Below are 22031 nucleotides of genomic sequence, written 5' to 3'. Positions count from 1 at the left end.
ACATCAGCCTCTCTGCCCAAAGTCCTGGCCTTGGCAGTGGGAGGAAGTGGGTACTGCACAAGTTCTGTCTGGTCTGCTCACACTTTGCAGGAAGGGCAAGAGCAGGAATTGTCTATTTGGATTGAGATCTCCCTAGACACCCTCTTGAGCATCTCATATGAAACTGCAGCTTGTGTGAGCCCCAAATCCTGCATATTTCTCCTCCTTTTGCTCACTGTTTCTCACAGCATAATCTGATGCCCCTCTCATGTGGCCAGTGACACCAACGGGCATCCCTCAGGCTGTCTGTTACCGTGAGAGCAGATCTGGGGATGCCTATTTTAAATAGCACAGAGTAGAAAAACAGCCAAGGGAAAAGCTCAATCATGGGACCATTGATCTAGGCAGATAAGGTAGGATCCACTTAGAAAGGCACTCCTCTGACTTGGCTACTAAGTGGTCCATTGGTCACCTTAATGAGATGATGGGGAAAAAAACAGCAGAAGTTTGGCTTTAAAGGCAAGATCAAAGGTCAATGGGTATGGAGTTCTTGTTGTGGCTCAGTGGAAACGAATCTGACTAGCATCCATGAGAATGCAGTCTAAATCCCTGGCCTTGCTCTGGGGGTCGAAGATCCGGCATTGCCATGAGTTGGGGTGTAGGTTGCAGAAAAAAGTTAGTGGGTAAGGAGAATGTGTAGCTAGAGTGGGCCTTTTAAAGTGAGAACAAGTTGATTTTATATGCTTTCATGCAGAGGATGCCTAAGGAAGTAGAGGCTGAAGATACAAGAAGGAAGGATGACTGATGGAGACAGACACCTGAGGAGGGAGGATGTGACAGACTCCAAACCATACACAGATCCTTTTGTTGACAGCTTGAAACTACTGAACCAACAAGCCATACTTCAGCACCTAATGTTCAACTCTATATTTGTATATTTATGTATTTTTTTTGGCCACGGCATACAGAAGTTCCTGGGCCAGGGTTAGAACCCACGCCATAGTAGTAACAATGCCAGATCCTTAATCTGCTGAGCCACCAGGGAACTCCAATAGTTATATCTTATCTGGCATTTAGCTCTAATTATTATGTGAATTCTCATTAATGTTATTCATCTTGGTATATTTGCAGAATAGCAACATAACATTCAATGTGAAAAACCTGCATGACTATGGAGACATTACCTCACCTCTATTAGTCCCAATTTCCTTGTCTGCAAAATGAGATGACAATATTATTAATATTGTAACACTGCATGGAGATAATGTCAGTGAGTGGTTGTCACCACTGAATTGAAAATGCCTTAGAATAAAGAGTGCTGTGCATCTCAAGCAGACCCCACAAGACTGTGTGTACTTTTGGCTCCTCACAACCTGGCTGGTCCACAGACCAAACACAAAAATGAATTCTTTGGACGCATATATGTATATCTGAATTACTTTGTTGTATAGCAGAAATTATCACAACATTGTAAATCAACGCTAGTGCAATATAACTAAAAAAATTAAAAAACAAAACAGTACTAAAAAGGTGAATTTTTTTCTAAGTTAGTAAAGGCATACCCCAATGACACCAATGCCTCTGCCACTGCTACTTCGCAGGTACATCTGTTCCTTGGTTTTCAAATCCAGAAGGATCAGCTGGTTCCCAGCTATGTACATCATGGTATTGCTGTCCAGAAGTTGTAGGTTGGCCCGCTTTCTACAGTCATAACCAAAGGAATGTCTGAGGGAAAGTTGCTAAGGAAAAGAAGTGATGCAAAGTAACCAACCTAGAGACAGGAAAATCAATGAAATGAATGTATTTTTAAAACACATTCTCAGAAATAAAGATTCAGGGTTAAAGTGACTGAATTTTATGCTGAAACATAGTTTTTTAATGCTTTACTAATGCCATCTTGTTCTTAAATTGGATGAAAGTTCTCATACTCTGATTTAGTACATATATATTTTTTAAATTAATTAATTTATTTATTTATTTTTAGGGCTGCACCCGCACAGCATATGGACGTTCCCAGGCTAGGGGTCAAATTGGAGCTGTAGCCACCAGACTACGCCACAGCCACAGCAACACCAGACTGAGCCACAACTGCGACCTACACCACAGCTCACGGCAATGCCAGATCCTTAACCCACTAAGCGAGGCCAGGGATTGAACCCACAAACTTGGGTTTCCTAGTTGGATTCGTTTCCCCTGAGCCACGATGGGAACTCCCTGGTCAATATTTTAATTTTCCTAGGAAAATCTTCAAAGCACATTAATTTTGTTTGCAATAAAAAATAAAGTTAAACTTTCAATTTGGGTGCTATAGAGAACAGAGTTGTCCCCTAAATAATTTCATTTTCCTCTCTTCTGCTAAAACTAAGTCACATTATAAGGTAGGAGAAAGTCTGTCTGGCTTTGTCCCAAAGCCTGTTCAGTTTGTTGACTGAACACAGTGAAAGGATGGTGCAGGCCTCTTCCTTAATGCTGAAAGACAAGATGTTTAAAATCCTGACGTGTTTGTGAAATCCAAATGTACCAGCGATAAAGTGATTACCGCAATAAATTCACATAAATATAACTGAAATGTAATCATATGACAAATTATATAAAGTGACTATATAATATATAGTATATAAGTAGATAAAATAAATATGCTAACATTTCCTTTCTGAGATCATTGCTCTGTATGGTTATGTAGATGAGTATGTGTGTGTGTGCGTGAATTTATGCCATAGACTAAAACTGGATTAATTCAAAATAGAGGTTTAAAAAACTGAATTATAAAACATCTTTTAAATGTACATTGTTATTACAAGTTCAAATTAATATAACTCAAGATATAAATGTAATAATTAAACAAGAGCAATCTCTTAAAAAATCGTAGTTTTCCAAAGAAATATATTACAGTGTATCTTAATAGATTAAGAATTCTTGCTGAACACAAAAACTGAAGGATCATTGGAGGAATCTTTATTTCTTGAGCACTTTTCTTTTTATCTGATTTTAGAGAATTTCTTTATTTGTGAGTAAGTATTTTCAGAGAAAGAAATCATATGGAACTTTTAATAAAAAGGATATGTAGACTGTAAAATAGAAGAGAAAAATTTAATTAATGTGATTTGAATTATGAACGATATAAAAATTATAACTAACTGCAAATGACTATATCTATTTCATTGCCTAATGGTTAAACTGTAAAAAGAGAACATTTCAGGGCATTTAATCTGTACAAGAAAAAGGAATTTTAGGGAGTTCCTGTTGTGACTCAGTGGGTTAAGAACCCAAGATGGTAGCCATGAGGATGGGGGTTCCAGCCCTGGCCCCACTCAGTGGGTTAAGGATCTGGCATTGCCTTGAGCAATGTGGTGTAGGTCGCAGACACGGCTCAGATATGGTATTGCTGCGGCTATGGCCTAGCCCATAAACTTCCATATGCCACAAGGGTGGCCCTTAAAAAAAAAAAAAGAATTTTTGAAAGTTTAAAGACATAAATGCCTAAAATTGAAACTTTATAGAAATGCAAATGAATATATGATGCAAAATCTAGATGAAGCTCTTCTGGCCTCATGGAAAATATCTGGGGCCACTTTACAAATAAAGAGTAGAATAGAATCTATAGCCCCCTACCTTTCCAGAGGCTGTACAGGGCAGGAAGCTTTGCCTACCCTCTTTCCTCCTCCCCAACGACTGCTTTCACTGTCCCTCCTTCCTTCTCTCCTTTCTTCCCTTTTCTCAGACACCAGCGAACCACTTTAGTGCACTAGAAGTATGTCTTAACTATGAGAGGAGGCACAGGCTACTATCTCTTCACTAACCTGGAGAACAGGAGTGAATGGAAATGTGATGGTTTATCTAATCTCATCAGCTCTAATTTCTGGAGAGAAGCTCCCTCTTACTTGCTGCTACTTTGACTAAAGTCCCTTTCAAATGCAGAATGGGTGAGACTGAACTTCCAAACACCCTCCATCTAATTCATAGCCTGCTTGAGGTCAGACTGTTTCTCACACCCTTTCCTGGAATACAGACCACAGTGTCTCGAGCCTATTAGGTTGCATGAATGAATAAATGAATGAAGGCCTAACTAGAGGTTGATCTTTCCCTTTTAACTGCAGAGGACAAGGCAATCTCTAAGCAGAGCTCTGAAAATGTTAAAATGTGTTCTGTTATATCTTCAGTCGTCTTCTCTTCTATCTTACCCTTTCTTCTGGTGGGCTGCTTAACTTCCTATCAGAGGCCCAGGGCCTTCGCTGTTTGTCCACGGCCATCTAGGAACTCCATTTAAAAATGATGTTTAAAGGGAGTTCCCATTGTGGCTCAGCAGAAACAAACCCAACTAGTATCCATGAGGATGTGGGTTCGATTCCTAACCTCACTCAGTGGGTTAAAGATCTGGTGTTGTCATGAGCTAAGATGTAGGTCTGGTGTTGCTGTGGCTGTGGTGTAGGCCGGTGGCTACAGCTCCAACTAGACCCATAGCCTAGGAACTTCCATATAGTGTGAGTGTGGCCCTAAAAAACAACACACAAAAAAACAAAACAAAACAAAAAGGTGTTTAAGGAGTTCCCACTGAGTCACAGAATCCAACTCCAGTGGCTCAGGTCAATGCAGAGGTGCAGGTTTGATCCCCACCCCACTGGCACAGGGGGTTAAAGCAACTGGGGTTGCACAGCTGTGGCTCATATTCAATTTCTGGCCTGGGAAATACCATATGCCACAGTGTGGCCATAAATTTTTTTTTAAAGTCTGTTTAAACACTGTCTTAAGTTCTGTTTAGTGTCTTTTATAACTTATGCTGTGGTTTAGGCAATATTTTATAAATTACACCTTTCTCGATTGATTTAGAAGACACAAATCAAAAAGACACAAAATGTTAAAACTGAACTAGATAAATAGTAAAAGTGTACACAGGAGGATATATGACAGCCGACTTCTTAGAGCTTCTCGCAAGAAATAGAGTTTATATTTGTTTCATCTCTAGAAAGTAGGACTAATTCTAATGCAGGACATTCCAGAGAGGGAGATTTTGGATGAGCTCCCTAATAATGTAAGTTATTCAAAAGTGGGATAAGCTACTTTGTGATTGCCCTGGTTTTGAAAGTGTTCAAGAAAAGTTTACAGCCTATGCAGCTACTCATCCAGCAAGAGTAGAAAGGATTCATGCACTGAATCGGAAGTCAAGGTCCCCCTGCCTCTATTATTTACAAACTAGGCATAAGTCTCTAATATAGAGATACCTTTATCCTGAACCAGCAAGCGCCCAGGGTCAGGGGCCAGCAGAAAGCAGCACAATCAAAATTACCCACAAAGCTTCTTCAGAGGACTATGCCCAAGCCCCTCTCCACATGGAAATAATGCAGCAGGTTGGGGAAGCTTATCAGAGCATGTGCATTTCAGGAAAAGCATGTGCATTTCCGGGTGACTAAGAAACCACCTCATTTGAAAAAAATAGGTTAGAAGAAGGCCAACAGCATAACAAGACTCAGGGTGAACTAGTTTTAGTTACACCTGGAATGGAAACAGAGTTAGAAGCTATAATAAAAACATGTTCTATTCTTACATAAAAAGCAAAACAGAGTCAGGAAGTACACTGCCTTACCTCTCTTGCAAGGGGCCAGTCAGAGTTTAGGCCATGTGAGCAGTCATAACCACTGCCCATCTGAAAGTAGGCAAATTAAATTGCTAGCCCAGGGCCTTAAAAGAAATGGTCTCCTAACGAGTGCCTTAAAAACCTAGTATCAGGAGTTCCTGTTGTAGCTCAGTGGTTAACGAATCTGACTAGGAGCCAGGAGGTTTCAGGTTCAATCCCTGGCCTTGCTCAGTGGGTTAAGGATCCGGCACTGCCATGAGCTGTGGTGGAGGTTGCAGATGCGGCTCAGATCCCATGTTGCTGTGGCTCTGGTGTAGGCCGGCGGCTACAGTGTCAATTAGACCCCTAGCCTGGGAACCTCCATTTGCCATGCGGGCAGCCCTAGAAAAGACAAAAAAAAAAAACAAACCTAATATCATAAAGTCATGGCAAACCCTTAATCCCCTTGTTAATCATCCCACCTTTACATTTTTTTCACAGACACTTCTTGTCCAATTAAAACATGTTATTTTGTATGCTACTTCCTAGAATTGTCTTCTCTGTAACCCATTGGATAAAAATGTGAAAGCACTAATGTCTGACAATGGCCACGTCAGTGTTTCAAGAATGATTTAACTTGACAGGCATTGAAAAAGGGGTGCCAGGCTGATAGAAGGGGCAATTGGGGATAAAAAGCTGGTCTCCTTCACACCACATTTCCTGAAAGGACAGCCAGAAAAGCATCATTTCTCTTTGTGGTTATTTAGCATCAAACAAAAGCTTAGTTTCAGTTAAGATCTGGCATTTCTATATCAGCTTCTCTAAGGGCCCAGCTTCTAAGGATTACTTAAGACAGGGGTTGACAAACTTTTTCTGTTAAAGGGCCAGGTAGTAAATATTTTAGGCCTTGCTGGGCCAGATGGTCTCTGTTATAACAACTTGAACCTGCCCTTGTAGTGTGATGGCAGCCACAGACAAAATGTAAATCAATGAGAGTGGCTGTGATCCAATAAAACTTTATTTAGGAACAAAGGCCAGAAGCCAGATTTGATTCATGTAATTCGCCAACCCCTGGCCTAAGAAGCCAAAATTCCAAGATTATACATATGTAGCTGGAGTGGATACACAAGTGTGAGAAGATCCAGTGGTATGTTTGAATCTGGAGTCACAAAAGGCATCGAAACAAGCTCCATCTCATCGTAGAAGAAGCTCTCTGATATCTTCTTAACTTTCTCTTCTGCCTCTTCTGCTGCTGGGACAGGAGTTTCCATATACCGAGATTCTAAAAAACGTTAAAATATTTCATCTAAGAAGAGTATTTAGTCAATCCTAAAATCACATTTTGCAAAGACAGGAGGAATGTACCTGGCCTATTATAGTCTGGCAGTAACCACAACTCCTGGCCCGAACATAGGATGCCACCCACTAAGGAGCATGGGAGGAGACGGTGTGCATTGGTGTGAGGGCTGAGCCCTGGCCATGGTTCTGATTGTCTCAAAGAACAGCTCCCAGTCAGTTCCAAGGGAGAATTATTCTCACTAATCTGGGATAGATCACCCCTTAGACCATCTCGCTCCCCAGAAAATTCACTCCCCAGAGTATGTGAGCCTCAGAAAGAGAACACACAACTCCAGAACTGCAAAACTCAGAATACGGTTGATGCTTTCTTTTATCACCCCCACATATCCTGCAAATATTTCTTTTATGGATTTACAATCATTTGGTTTGGGCAGTTTGTCTTTAAAACAGGGATAATTACTGATAGAAAACGAATAATACTTACCTCCAATACTTTCTGCATAATCATCTTGAAATGAACTTGAACTTCCTTCCACAGGTTCCACACAGGATTCATCATCATCTAAATATGACTCTTCCCCTTCAGTAAATGTTCCCCCAGTGGTATCTTCAACAGATTTGTTATCCTCTTTCATAGCAGCTGTTAAAAATAATTTAATCATTTCTAAATTTGAATTAAACATTTTCTTATTTCCAAAGTAGCTAATACTTGCAGTTAATTTGTGCTCTAAATTGAATGAGTTTTAAACCCAAGAGGTAGTCACTAGAAAAATCATTTTATTTGGTCTCTCCTTTAACTTTACAAAAAAAATTTTAAAAGATTTCCTGTGAGTTAATCTCCATTTTAATTTCATTTCCAATCTATTTCCTATCAATGCACATCTATGGAAAAGTAAAAGATAAAGAAAAAAAAGATTGGCTAGTACACTGATATTATTTCTTATTTGATCAACACATTATTTTAAGGACTTTTTATGTCAAGTATAAATAATGTATATTCAAGAGTAAACTTCTGGGTCAATTATTTATCCCTAAATGATATAAACCCAGGAATGAGTTAGACTATTTGCTTCAGGACAAGCTAAAGAGAAAAAGAATTGGAATGGGGGTGGAATAGACCTAGGTATAAGCCAACAGTCAGATCAAGTTCAAACATGGATATGGTTCCAATATACCATGTCCAGCAGGTGAAAGGGCTGGGTGAACTTTCAGCATAAAAAGTAGAAATGGGGAGTTCCCGTCGTAGCTCAGTGGTTAACGAATCTGACTAGGAGCCAGGAGGTTTCAGGTTTGATCCCTGGCCTTGCTCAGTGGGTTAAGGATCCGGCATTGCCATGAGCTGTGGTGTAGGTTGCAGACGCGGCTCGGATCCCACATTGCTGTGGCTCTGGTGTAGGCCGGTGGCTACAGCTCCGACTGGGAACCTAGCCTGGGAACCTCCATATGCCGCGGGAGCGGCCCAAGAAATAGCAAAAAAAAAAAAAAGTAGAAATGGGAAATTATGCCAGAAACAGAGTAGAACCATCTAGCAGATCTATCTGAGACAAGGTTAAAAGATGAGGAACAAAGCCCAAGACTAATATGGATGAGATGAGAAAGGTGGGCCAACAGGACAGGGTTCTGTAGGATTCATGCATTTGGATGGAAAGAAAATAATACTGGACACCAATGGGCACCACTGTTTGGATTCCCCCAAAAGCGAGCCCTGGGTAACTACTCTCCAATAATACTGTTTAACAGATATCTTAGCTCTTTCTTGTGACTGCCACAATCAAAGATTATTTCCCCAAAGATTATTCCCCACAATCAAAAATTAGGATATTAAAAACTTTACACTCTATCTGCTGGCCTCTCCCTGGGAACAAAATTCAAGCTGCCATTAGATGAATTAAGGTTTTCCAGCATTAGAATGAAGGAATCATTGATAAAGGAACTGAAAGTGAATATAGATGAAGGAGAGTACATCATTTTTTTAATGAAATTTCTGAGCCTTGTTGAAAGGTTGTACCACAGATAGAAAAAGTGGAGTTTGGGGAGAAAAACTATGTGGAAAGTAGACACATTAAATAAGACTGGCAAAGGAGCATATCTAAGCAACTTGGCGATGACCTAAGGTTTCTGTAATTTTTATAATCCCAAAATAGACTGGTGGAAGGCTTATGGTTTGACATATAGATCAGAATTTGCCTTGCTGTTCCTGTAAATGATTGAAAATCAACATTGAAAATGAAAGCCAGAATTAAAAACGCCATTTTTTGTAGAGTTATAAGCCATTAAAACCTCAAAACAGAAATCAATGGCAGGGCTGGCTGGTGGAAGGGCTGGCAAAATGAGTAGAAATCGAACAAGGATGAGTACAGGAGGAAGCAAGAGGAGGTGACCAAGCAAGGAGATATGGCAGCCAGAGACCTCAAAAAGAGCCAGCTGAAAGTTTTGTTTGACAACCCAGGGTTTTATATGTGAGTTTCCTCAGCTTTTTCTTCTTTCTTGACAATGGAAGTAGGAAGCTGTGGTACCTCTCCTCTCCAGATGAAACAGACTGCCTCTTGCAAATACAGCTTGCCTCTCTGGTCCTTGTTTCCCCTCACCTTCTCTGTGAGATTGGAAACACAATGAGGAAGCCTGCAAATTGTGTGATTGTACACACAGAACATCCATAAGAACTACCTACAGTTATTATAAATTTTAAGAGTTATGCATGGTTAGTATCTACAAAAACAATACACAAAACTTAATCATTGGAACTCTTATTTTGGTTATGATGAAGTAACTAGATGGAGTACCAGACTATTTTCCTACTACAATTTTGGAATTTTTTTCCTTTTATTCCCCCTTTTTAGGGCTGCACCTGTGGCATATGGAAGTTTCTGAGCTAGGGGTCGAATCATAGTTGCAGCTGCTGGCCAACACTACAGCCACAGCTATAGCCACAGCAACAAGGGATCCAAACACATCCATGACCTATGGCACTTGCAGCAAAGTGGGATCCTTAACCCACTGAGCAAGGCCAGGGATTGAACTCACATTTTCATGGATACTTGTCAGATTCTTAACTGGCCGAGCCACAAGGGAAACTCCCAATTTTGGAATTATTTAGTTCTCCATTTAATTCCATTTTTGCTTCATGCATTCTGATGATGTTATTTATTTATACACATAATATTTTATGATATTTTATGATAGTTATGTCTTCCTAATGTATTGCTCCTTTTATCATTATGAAATATCCTTCTTTGCCATAGGTAGTACTCTTTTGAAATCTATTTTATCTGGTATTAATATAGTCATTCCAACCTTCTTATGCTTACTGTTTGCATATCTTTTTTCATTCATTTACTTTCAATCTATTTGTACCATTATATTTAAAGTGTGTCTCCCGTAAACATCACAGTGAGTTCTTGCTTTTATTAGCCATTCTGATCACCTCTGCCTTTTTACCTAAATGATCAGTCCATTAACATTTAATATAATTATTTGTATAGTTAGATTTTTGTCTAACATTTTATTATTTGTTTGAACCCCTCCTACTCTTCCATGTCCCCTCTATTTCTCCTTTTCTATTTTCTGTTAGATTGTTTATCCTTATTCTTTTAGATTAGTTATTCTTCAAAATTCCATTATAATTTCCATTGGCTTTTTAGCTATTTTTCTTTGTTTTCTTTTTTAATAATTGCTTCAGAGATTATAATGCATATCCTTAACTTTTCAGTCTATTTGGTTAATACTATATATATACATTTTTCATCAATTGATAGAACACCTAGTCAAAAACTCAGTAAGATATAGATCATCTAAACAACACTACCAAACATCCCAACCTGATATTTATAAAACAATATAGCTGCCAATATAAAATACACACTCAAGTGTATATACCAAGATAGATCACTTGCTGGAACATAAGAAAAGTTTTAATAGATTTTAAAAGACTGAAATAATATAGAGTATGCATATTCTCTGATTATAACAGAAGCAAATTAAAAATAAATTACAGTAATATATCTGGAAAAGCTACAAACATGTGGAAATTAAAAACACACTTAAAAATAATGTATTGGTCAGAGTTCCCATCATGGCTCAGCAGAAAAGAATCTGACTGGTATCCATGAGGATGCAGGTTTGATCCCTGGCCTTGCTCAGTGGGTTAAGGATCTGACATTGCCATGAGCTGTGGTGTAGTTTGTAGACGCGACATGGATCTGGCATTGCGGTGGCTGCGGCGCAGGCCAATGACTCCAGCTCCAATTCAATCCCTAGCCTGGGGAATTCCATGTGTCATGGGTGCAGCCCTAAAAAGACAAAAAATAAAAAATAACATATGGGTCAAGAAGTTAAAATTAAATTAAAATTAAGGAAATGAGAAAACATTTACAGTAAGTGATAATTAAAATATATCAAAATTTATGGAATGCAGCTAAGAAAATGCTTAGAGGGGGATTTATACCTTTCTGCACACATAAAAGAAAAAAAGCTAAAAATTAATGATATAGGAGTTCCCACTGTGGTGCAGCAAAACAAATCCAACTAGGAACCATGAGGTTGCGGGTTTGATCCCTGACCTTGTTCAGTGGGTTAAGGATCCAGTGTTGCCGTGAGCTGTGGTGTAGATTGCAGACGTGGCTCAGATCCCACATTGCTGTGGCTGTGGCATAGACTGGCAGCTGTAGCTCCGATTAGACCCCTAGCCTGGTAACCTTCATATGCCATGGGTATGGCCCTAAAAAAGCAAAAAAAAAAAAAAATTAATGACATAAAGTTCCACCTCAAGAAACTAGAAAAAGAAAAGAAAAAAAACCCAGAGTAAGTAGAAGGAAAATAATAAAACAAATAAAATAATAAATTATAGAAATATTAAAATATTAAAAATATTAATAAAATAATAAACATAGAATAATAAAAATAATAAAAATGAAAGAAAGACTCAATGAAATTAAAAACCACCAAAGACTAGAAAAAATTAGCAAAGCCAAAATCTTATTCTTTGAAAATATCAACAAGACGGATAAGCCCCTAGCTAGGCCAACCAAGAAAGAAGAGAGAAAAAACAGAAATCTCCAATATCAAGAATGAAAATAGATCCTACAGAATTGTGCCAACAAACTTTACAATTTAGAAGAAATGTACAAATTCTATGAAAGATATGAATTTATGAAACATACCAAAGAAGAAACAGAAGAGCCTCTATTTATTAAAGAAATTGAATTCACAGTTAAAATTTTTCCCACTAAGGAAATTATATGCCTGGATACTTCGCTGGTGCATTCTACCATACATTTAGGGAAGAAATAATACTGATTCTACACAAAATATTTCTGAAAATAGACAAGACCAAAATATTTCCCAATTTATGGTATGGGGCCAGCAATAATTTAATACTTTGATAAGAATCAGAAGTCAGTGTCTTAGTAACTAACAGTCCTTCACTCTTGTGAGAAATGCTGGATGGTTTGGCCAGAACTATGGGCCCAAGTTTCTTTGCATATGGAAGTTCCCAGGCCAGGGACTGAATCTGAGCTGGAGTTGCAATCTACACCACCCCCTGTGCTGGGCTGGGGATCGAAACTGTGTCCCTGCCACTGCAGAGACACTGTTGATCTCATTGCACCACAGTGGGAACTCCCTAAGTTTCCTAATAGGATTCCGTTATAGCAGAAATCCTTTGTTGGGTATGGGGAGGAGTCTACCTTAATCTCTCTACTTCCATAGAAAACAGAAAATAGATTCCCTCTGCTTGAAAGTTCTAAAGGGTAAGATGTTGTGCAGATACTTTGGCAAAACTAAGAACAAGGTAAGATCTCCAGGGGGAGGGAAAAAAGAAGCCTCAGGTATATGGCTGAACCAGGATAAAGACTTCTCACAGCACCAAGATAGAAGGTTTCAGGGTGCCAGCAAACTATTTCATATTAACATTCAGGATCCTAAAACCCATGACGTATGAATTAATTTATGAGCTGAGCACAGGGCCAGGCTACACTTGGTAAGACCTACCCCTAAGTAGGTCAAACATAAGAAAGGGAGACTCAGGCAGTGCTAGACAAAGGATCATTGTCATTAAACCCAGACATCCAGGGAAATGCTGCAAAGGACTGCAAACTAAAAATGGGCAATCCTGTGTCAGAAATATAGAAAGTAGATAAGTGGAAATGTAAAAACTAAAGAGAAGCAAACTAAAGCTCTTTAGAAGAGTGATATAATCATGTTTTTTTAGGAAGATAACTCTAGTAGTGGTGTGGATAGAAAAAAGTGAGTAAAGGAGTTGCTGTCATGACTCAGCAGAAGCAAATCTGACTAGTATCCTTAAGGATATAGGTTCAGTCCCTGAGCTGTGGTGTAGGTCGCAGATGCAGCTGGGATCTGGCGTTGCTGTGGCTGTAGTGTAGGCCAGCAGCTACAGCTCCAATTCAACCCCTAGCCTGGGAACCTCCATATGCCATGGGGGCGGCCCTGAAAAAAAACAAAGAACTGAGTAGAAGTCCTTGTTGAAAGAGCCCAAGCAAGATAAGAGACACATCTAACATAAAATATGATATGGAGAAATCATGGATTAACCAGGCATGCCTCAGATAGATTGAAAACTCTAACGTAGATCTTGTAAATGAAGTGATTTCCCCAGGACCTGATCTCTTCTAGGTAAATAGTGAAAATTATATTCCTGAAACTATATTTAGGATTAGAACTAAAAAGTCAAGATTCCACTAAGCTACTTAACACCATGGTGCCCAGTCAGAAAGAGCCAGCCTTCTTAAAAATCCTGTTACAAAATTCTTCACTTTCCCTTCTATCTGCTATCTATGATATCCTTCCACGTATGTTATCCAATTTATTCCTCAAGCAGCTCACAGTTATCATCTTAATAGGTGAAACAAATTGAGGCTCAGAAATGTGAAATAATTTATCCAAGATCGAGCATCTCCAAGTTACCACTTAGTATTTAGTCTTAGTATTGGGTCTACCACCCAGGACTCAATACTTAAGTTCAGCTCTCTTTCCACTGCACTGTGTTAGAGTCCATGGAAGACTCTGTGTACCCTGCAGGGAGAACCAGACCAGATGTGAAGATAGGTCATTATATCATTGAGATCATGTTAACTTCTATGTTCCAGGAGCTAGAGATAAATGATTAAAACACAGATGGCTCTTAACTTAGAGTAAGGGAATTAAACAAGTAAATCATTCTATTATATAAACTTAGATATGTACTCTTTAAAAATTATTTTACCTAAATTTAATAATAAATACCTTAAGTATATATTCTAATCTTTACTTACCTCTTGAGGTAGATTGAGAGGAATGAGTCTGCCTTCCATCACCCTTCAATCTATCTGATTTCCTCCCACCAGAATCCTGATCATCTGGTTCCCTCATTTTCTCTGTAAGCACAAAATTGAGACAGAGAAAGGGATAGAGCTGTAAAATAAACATCATTAACAGATTCTTTCCCCCTAAACAATTTCCATAAGTACCAAACACCACGTGTGTTGACAATCATATGTTTGCACAGTATCCAAAAAGACTTCACCAGCAGGAGAACACAGCTGCCATCAGAGACCTCTGTAGAATGACAAAATGCAGTCAGCTATTCCCTTCCTCCAGGCAAACTTGTCATTGTGGTGCCCTCTGGTTTTCCAGGGGTCCACCATGAAACACCATTTAAGCTTGTTTTTTCCCTAAATGTTCCACCATGAAAATGAACCCTCCAAAACCCTTCCTTTGGTTCATCCCCTTCTCTCCTTCCTTCCCATCATCAAACTTCTCTGGTGTTACTAATCAATTTCAAGTTTTAAATATTAGTTGAGGACACTTTCTACACTTCAAATCTCATGCTAGGCACTAAATTACAGTATCAGAACAATATGGTCTCTAACTTTGTGGAGGTGGTTTAGAAAGATAGGTATTAAACAAGCAACTGAAATCGAACGAGTGCTACAAAAAAAAAAAAATAGGATGCTGTGGGCACATAGAGCAAGAAGATGAAACCATGTCTGGGGTTAAAAAGAGGCATTTGAGACACAGATGAGGGAGTTCCCATTGTGGCTCAGCAATAACGAACCCAATAGTATCCATGAGGACGAGGGTTCAATGCCTAGCCTCACTCAGTGGGTTAAGGATCCAGCATTGCTCTGAGCTGTGATGTAGTTGGCAGACACAGCTTCAATACGACCAAGGGCCTGGGAACTTCCATATATCACAGATGTGGCCCTAAAATGCAAAAAAAAAAAAAAAAAAAAGAGAGAGAGAGAGAGATTGAGAGGGAGACACAGGTGATGAGTAAGGTTATCCAGGGATGGAATGGGAAAGAATGTATTAGGCAGAAGGTGCTTCAGAGAGAGGCTTTTGTCCTTGAAGGGCTGAAGGCAGTCTCTTGGCCAGAGCAGGAGAGTGAAATGGATATGGAAGAGGAGGCAGGTAGCAGATCATAAACTTGTCTCTAAGCTTTGCTAAGAAGTTTAGAACTTATTCCTATGGCAATTGAAGGAGTTCCCATTGTGGCACAGTGGAAACAAACTGACTAGGAACCATGAGGTTGTGCAGGTTTGATCCCTGGCCTCACCCAGTGGGTTAAGGATCTGGCATTGCTGTGGCTGTGATGTAGCCCGGCAGCTGTAGCTCCAATTCGTCCCCTAGCCTGGGAACCTCCATATGCCATGGGTGCAGCCATAAAAAGCAAAACAACAACAACAACAACAACAAGCCATTGAAGTATTTTAAGGAGGGGGATGACACAGCAGGTTTTCTCTGTCCTCTCTCTCCATTGCAGCTTATCTTTGAGAACACCAGCTATGTCTTCCTTCTAAGACTGCATTTCTTTACACTAAACATCACACATTTCTCAACATTCTTCTGTGGCAAGGCTGGCGGGCAGAATAGAAAAGTGATTCTATCTGGATCAGATCTGTGGTTAGATTCAGGTTTGAATCCCAGTTTTGCCACAAAAGCAGCTAATTAAACATTACATGAATTCCTCAGTTGTAAAATAGAAGTGAAGAAAAAACTACTTATAAGACTGCTGTAAGAATTAATTCATTTAATGCATTATTAGAACTTTCTGGTCTCTCAAGAAAGAGGAGGATTCCAAAAGCAGACATGAGACACAAAACATGATCAGTTCAGGAGAGTGCAGTACATCTACTACCTGCCTTCATCTGGACATTAGTTTATTCCATTCGTTTTCTTTCAGTAACATCATAATGATACTGTCTCTTGATTTGGGGGACAACAGTACATTGACCAAATGTTTCTCCTATAAAAGATTGTGAAGAAAGATATGTCCCAAGACAATACTCATTAAATTTCATGTTTAGTACTTTGGAGCCATTTTTCTGGGTTACCAAGATGATGTTTTACCTTTTAAAATTTGTGTGTTTTGTGTGTGTGTGTGTGTGTTTGTGTGTGTGCATGTGTGTGGTGTTTTCTCTTTTCTTTTTTATTTTTGGATTGTTCTCTCCTGCCTTTCTTCCTCCCTTTCCCCCTCCCTCCTTCCTTCCTTTCTCTCACCTGACTGCAGAAAAATACACCAGGGTTTGTGGGCATATGTGTTTTTTAAAATGAAAATTCTATTATCCAGCGCATTTCCTATTCCTTCCAATTTGGATACATCGCCTTGCTTTCTATGTTCATACAAGTGACTCAGTTTAAAATAATTAATTTCAGTAATTAAATTAAAAATATAATTGACATCATATGGCAATGTCAGTTGTTGCAGGTTGGTTGAAGATTATCACATAGTGTGGGTAAACATGTTCAGATGGCCACAAACATAACTAAAGGCCATTTTCTCCATTGTTTTCAAGGTTCTTCATAATTTAAATCAGTTCAATTCCTAAAACTATTAAGCATCTTTTTTTATTATACTTTTTTGTCTTTTCTCTTTTTAGGGCAGCACCTGCAGCATATGGAAGTTCCCAGACTAGGGATCAAATCAGAGCTGCAGCTGTTGGCCTATACCACAGCCACAGCAACACAGTTTCCGTGTATGCAACCTACACCACAGCTTGCAGCAATGCCAAATCCTTTAACCCACTGAGCAAGGCCAGGGATCGAACCTGAATCCTCATGAATACTAGCCAAGTTCCTTAGTGCTGAGCCACAACAAGAACTTCAATTGAGCATCTTTATACACAGATGGTACTAGGCTGGCACTGCAGCAGATGCACAGATAATCACTACAGAGCCCCCTATTCCAAATAGTTTACAGTCTAAGAAGAGTAATTTCAGTTCTTTAAAATATAGTCTCCGAATAACTTCTCTTTTAAATCACTGATTCAGATCCATCTGAGGCTGACCAGAACTAGATGGCCTGATAGTCATGATTAAAGCAAGACTCAAAGATTTTCTTGATAAAAGTCAATATTTAAGGTATTGGAAGGAAACTAAACTACTATCTAAGTTGCCTTGATGTGGGCCCCAAATCAGTGGAGGAAAGGCAGTCAGTGGTTTGCCAACAAGACCAAACTGTTATTTTTATTATTGTTAATCAATTAAGAACTAAAAACGAAAATTTTTAATCTGCAAGTTTGAGTAGCACTTTAGTCTATAAACAGGTATGGTTTCAGTTTTCTATTGCTGACATATACAAAGTTAGTAGCTTAAAATAATACTCTTTCATTATCTCCTGGTTCTATGGGTCAAACACCCAGGCACAGTTGTGACTCAGCTAGTTCTCTAATTGGAGTCTCACAAGGTGGAAATCAGTGTTGGCAGAGCTCTATTCACATCCGAAGGCTCACTTAGGTTGCTGGCAGAATTCTGGTCCATGTGGCTGTAGGTCTGAAGTCCCTGCTTTCTTGCCGGCTCTAGTTCAGGAGTTGTTCTAAGCTTACAGAGGCTGCCTGCATGCCCTGTTCCCCCTTCCAAAACTGGCAATAGTACATCAGAAATTTAATCTCAGTTTTAATCTCTCAATAATTTCAATCTCATAGTTTCTTTCCTGCTTCCCACCAATACAAGCTTCATGAAACATTTCTTGTCTGAATACATTTAACACTCTATACCCGAACCTTAACAGGGTATAGTTTCTAATGAAGAGCCCATAAGACCTAATAAATTTACTCATAAATTCATCCTCAAGTAGGAAAGAAACAATTATGGTAACTGAAGCACTCTGTAAACAAAGGCTTTGAACCACAGCAAAAAGTAAAATGTTTTCAAGACAAAAAAGTATCCCACTTTATTCTGTGCTATCATAGACAATAAAATCCTCAAGTGGTTAATACTACTATTCAATAAACATTACTGTCACCAGGCCAGGTAATGCTGGGTTGTGTACGGTATGGAAGAATGCAAGGAAGTAGAACCCAAGGAATTTGCCCTATTTTCTTTTGAACCTAGTGATACGGGACAGAAAATACTGAGATCCTTTCTTAGCTTTGGGGGTCACAAAAGGTGACTGAAGAACCTGCGAAAAGTGGGTGAACAGGTCAGGTAGGAGGGCTCCTGGTCTCCTGGAGACCAGCAGTATAACGGATGAGATGGGATGAGGTTTGCTTTATTCCAAATCTTATTTTCCTTTAGTTTTTTTTTCTTTCTGTTTTTTAGGATGAAAGGACTGAGAAATTGCATTATAAGCTGGTAAAGTTTTGATGCCAGAGACACTTGGGTTAACATCCAAGTTTGGCCAAGGGAAAAGGTAAACTTGGCCAAGGGCCATGCCACTAGCATCCCTTAACCTGCTAGTCCTTTAATATGTAAAATGAGGATGTAAGGTTGTCTGGCAGAGTTATTTTAAGTATTAAATGAGATCTTTTATCCATACTTCTCAACTCCAGCTGCACTTTAGAATCACTTAGAAAACTTTTTACAACCTACCTTTCTCAGGCTCTCACTTCCTGTGTAATTCTTTTGTGCAGCCGGGGATAGGAACTAGAGTTAAGGACTGGGGGTTTATATAAAACTCCTCATAGATACTGGAAAATAATGGTGGTTTTTACTATAATTAACACTCACTCTCTTTAATACATTTAGGGCTCAATAAACATGATCATGGAAACTTCAGAGTTGAAAGAAGTTTAATCTGGTCCAACCTCCCACCTGCATACAATCCCACATCTACAACTGGAGCCCAGCACCAGCACCACTAGAAGAGCTGTGTAGTATGTTGATCACGCTGAGAATAACAACTAGAATCACGCTGACTGGGCTCAACGCCCAGCTCTTCCCTCTTACTAGTTGTGAGGTGTTGAGTGTTTAACCTCTCTCTGTTTGTCATCTGTAAAGTGCAGTACCTACTTCACAAGGTTGTTCTGAGATCTCAAAGAGTTAATACAGTAAAGCTTTCAAAGAACAGTGTGTGGTACTTGGTACATAAGGAATGAATGTATTAATTCCTGAACAAATGGACAGATGAAGGAACGCTTCAAGAGATGATTAATCAGCTTCCATTTACACATTTCAGGTAAGAGGGTGAGCTGTTAATGTTCTCAGCTCTACTTCTTAGTAAATTCATTTTATATTAAATGAAGACTTCCTCCCTGCAGCTTGGATCTATTCAGCCCTTAATTCTTCTGGGAAGATATATTCTCTGTTTACTATAGCCATTCAAATAATTGTAGCTGGTTTACTTTCCTCCCCAAATTCTCTCTTTTCCCAGCTAAAGCATCTCAGTTCTTTCAATTATTCCTCACTAACGTGTCTTCAACTCCTTTTAACATCTGGATAGCTCAAGAAATTAATTCCCAATGCATCATATATCTCTCCCAATGTTGTATGTCCTTTGAAGGATCTGGACACTTTCCAGAAGATATAAACGATCACTTTACCTGTTGGGGACACTGTATTCCTTCAAGGCAGCCTAATATTACATTATCGGGGGGGGGGGCAGCAAGCTCATCATATACTGACTCATCATAATCCATTCGTAACCAACTAGAATGACTAAACCTTATTTGTGTGTTCCTAACCATGTCCTGTTTATACAACTGAGCTGGCTAGGTTTGGGAGTCTATTTGCAGAACGATCTTAAATCTATTTTCATTTGACTCAGGCTCATTGGTCCAGCCTGTGGCTAATTCTATTAAACAACTCATTAGGTAGACTGTCACGTTTTGCATGTGCTATGCACTTTACCTGCGTTACCCAATTAGGAAAGCACCACCACCCTCCCTTTCAGAGATGAGGAAACTAAAGTTCAGGTCAACTTGCCTAGTGTCACACAATTAGTGTGGGATAGTGTGGCTTGCTTGACCACAGAGCACAGAACTCAGACACTTCCCCCACGGACTCCTGCTTCTGGTGCAGCCAGGTCCAATTCGGACTCCCACCGTCGGCTCTCTTGCTCCCCCGCAGATTACAAGCTCCTTGCTGGCAGAACCACTCTTGTCCACTTTGTAACTACAGAGTGTGGCTACATGCCTGCGAATGCTATCACTTCAAACGTTTGTGGAACTGATCCGTAGAAAGGAGAGGAATGTCTCAGCAAAGTCTGGAGAACAGTGGTTCAGCATAAGAAAGGTCCAAGTGGGCTTCACTGCTCCCTGGCTCGCTAACAGATTTGAGGGGGAGGTTATGGGAACCGTCAAGCTGCTGGGGTCAAAACTTACCGAAGGCACTGATCTTCGCGGAGCGTCCCTGGTCACATCAGCCCAAGGTCTCCGTTTACTGCGGTTACCACCGCAACGCCACCCCGCCTCCCAGAGGGCGGAGACGGGCAGACGAGAGGCGCATGCGCAGCCCAAAAGCGGCTTTCAGAGAATTCTCGAGCGGTGCCAGTGAGACCTTCTCTCACTTGCTGTCTGGTCCCTGGTTCAAACCCAAATACAAAGTCCAGCATTCTACCAATTTATTATACCAGTTTAATGTTTACGTCTAGTCTATATTATTATTATTCTAAGGCTGTTTTAAATGAAATGACTTGAACACTATCAAAGATATGCCCAATAATCTAAAACAATTCAAAGGGGCCCTGATCGCACACTATCATCAGCAAATAAACGTTGCGGAGCTATTTTTGTTTAATTTATTTATTTGTTGCTGTTATCTCTTTGGGCCTTTAGCAATAAATATTTTATGATATGGGATTTTTGGTCTCAGGACTCTAGGTGCAGGAAATAATAGGCCTAGCTTGACGGATTTCTAGGTTTAGCAGTTTGCCTTCTAATTGCTCTGTGGCACAGCCACCATCATACTTATTTTTAAGTACCTTACTGGTTACAAAACATTGTTTTTAAATGGCTACAACCTCACAATATATGTCAAAGGACTTTGTACCTAGAATATGTGAAGGACTCATCATTTAATAAGACAAAAACTAATCACCTAAGTTTCTAAATGGCAAAAGACTGCATACTTCATCACATCAGATGTATGAGTAGTCAATAAACACTTGGAAAGATGCATAACTCTAGGCCACAGGGAGTTCCACACCACAACGCACACATTACACACACACTGGAACAAGTAAAATTTTCAAAACTGACTGCACCAAATGGAGAAGGTTGTGGAGCAACTGGAACTCACATATACTGCTGTTGAGAATGTAAAGTAGTATGACCACTTCAGAAAAACGTTTGGCATTCTTTTTATAAGTTAAACATATACCACGCTGTTCCATATTCAAGGTATTTACCCAAGAGAATCAAAAACTTGTCCCTACAAAGCCTTGTGCACAACAGCCATATTCACAATAGTGGAAAACTAGAAACCACCCAAATGGCCATTGACAGATAAACGGATAAATATCTACACAGTGGAATACTACCCAGAAGTAAAAAAGAGTGAACTGATACACACAACACAGATGAATCTCAACTACGATGAGTGAAAGAAGCCAGGAAAAAAATACAATAGTATGTGTGATTCCTTGAATATAAAATGTAAACAAATCTATGATGACCAAAAGAATATCAGTGGTTGCCTAGGCCTGGAGCAAAGGAAGAGATGCACTGCAAAGAGACAGGAGGAATCTTTTGGAGATGATAAGAAATGGTACTTAATTGTGATGGTGGTACTTTTGTGTGTATATACTTGTGTGTATATAAAAGTCAATGAACTATTCTCTTTAAATGGAGGTAGTTTACTGTATATAAATTATTTCTCAATAAAGTTGATAAGAAAAAAATGGCTATATTACATTTTGTCTGCTAGTGTCCATAATGACTTTCCAAAACTTTATACCATACATTTGTTTATGACACTGAAATGTTCTCTTTAGTCACGTATTCTCCAGGATTAAAAAATAAGACCATTATCCTTGCTGTTACTATGTGCA

At 39.3% G+C, this 22031-nt stretch overlaps 1 protein-coding gene across 4 annotated transcripts in view; it reads right to left on the bottom strand.

Moving 5' to 3' along the window:
* Positions 1-20512, bottom strand: part of CFAP44 (cilia and flagella associated protein 44) — a 140786-nt gene extending 120274 nt beyond the window's left edge. Inside the window, exons 1-5 of one of the 4 annotated variants that reach the window (XR_007136512.1) lie at positions 20365-20510; positions 14098-14199; positions 7314-7469; positions 6656-6812; positions 1542-1704 (exon numbers count right to left, since the gene is read on the bottom strand). Coding sequence is in view for 2 of the 4 variants with exons in the window: in XM_047792351.1 (XP_047648307.1) it covers positions 1542-1704; positions 6656-6812; positions 7314-7469; positions 14098-14194 (573 nt within the window). In the remaining 2 variants the exon portion in view is untranslated. Of the gene's footprint in view, positions 1-1541; positions 1705-6655; positions 6813-7313; positions 7470-14097; positions 14200-20364 lie in introns of those variants that run through there. The other 3 variants (XM_047792351.1, XM_047792333.1, XM_047792342.1) reach the window with 3 other exon arrangements.
* Between the last annotated feature and the right edge of the window lie 1519 nt (positions 20513-22031).

This window comes from Phacochoerus africanus, chromosome 1 (genome assembly GCF_016906955.1).
Source record: "Phacochoerus africanus isolate WHEZ1 chromosome 1, ROS_Pafr_v1, whole genome shotgun sequence".
In the NCBI taxonomy this organism is placed as follows: Eukaryota; Metazoa; Chordata; class Mammalia; order Artiodactyla; family Suidae; genus Phacochoerus; species Phacochoerus africanus.
Note: the sequence above shows the minus strand (reverse complement) of the source record. Positions and strands in the feature narration are given on the sequence as shown.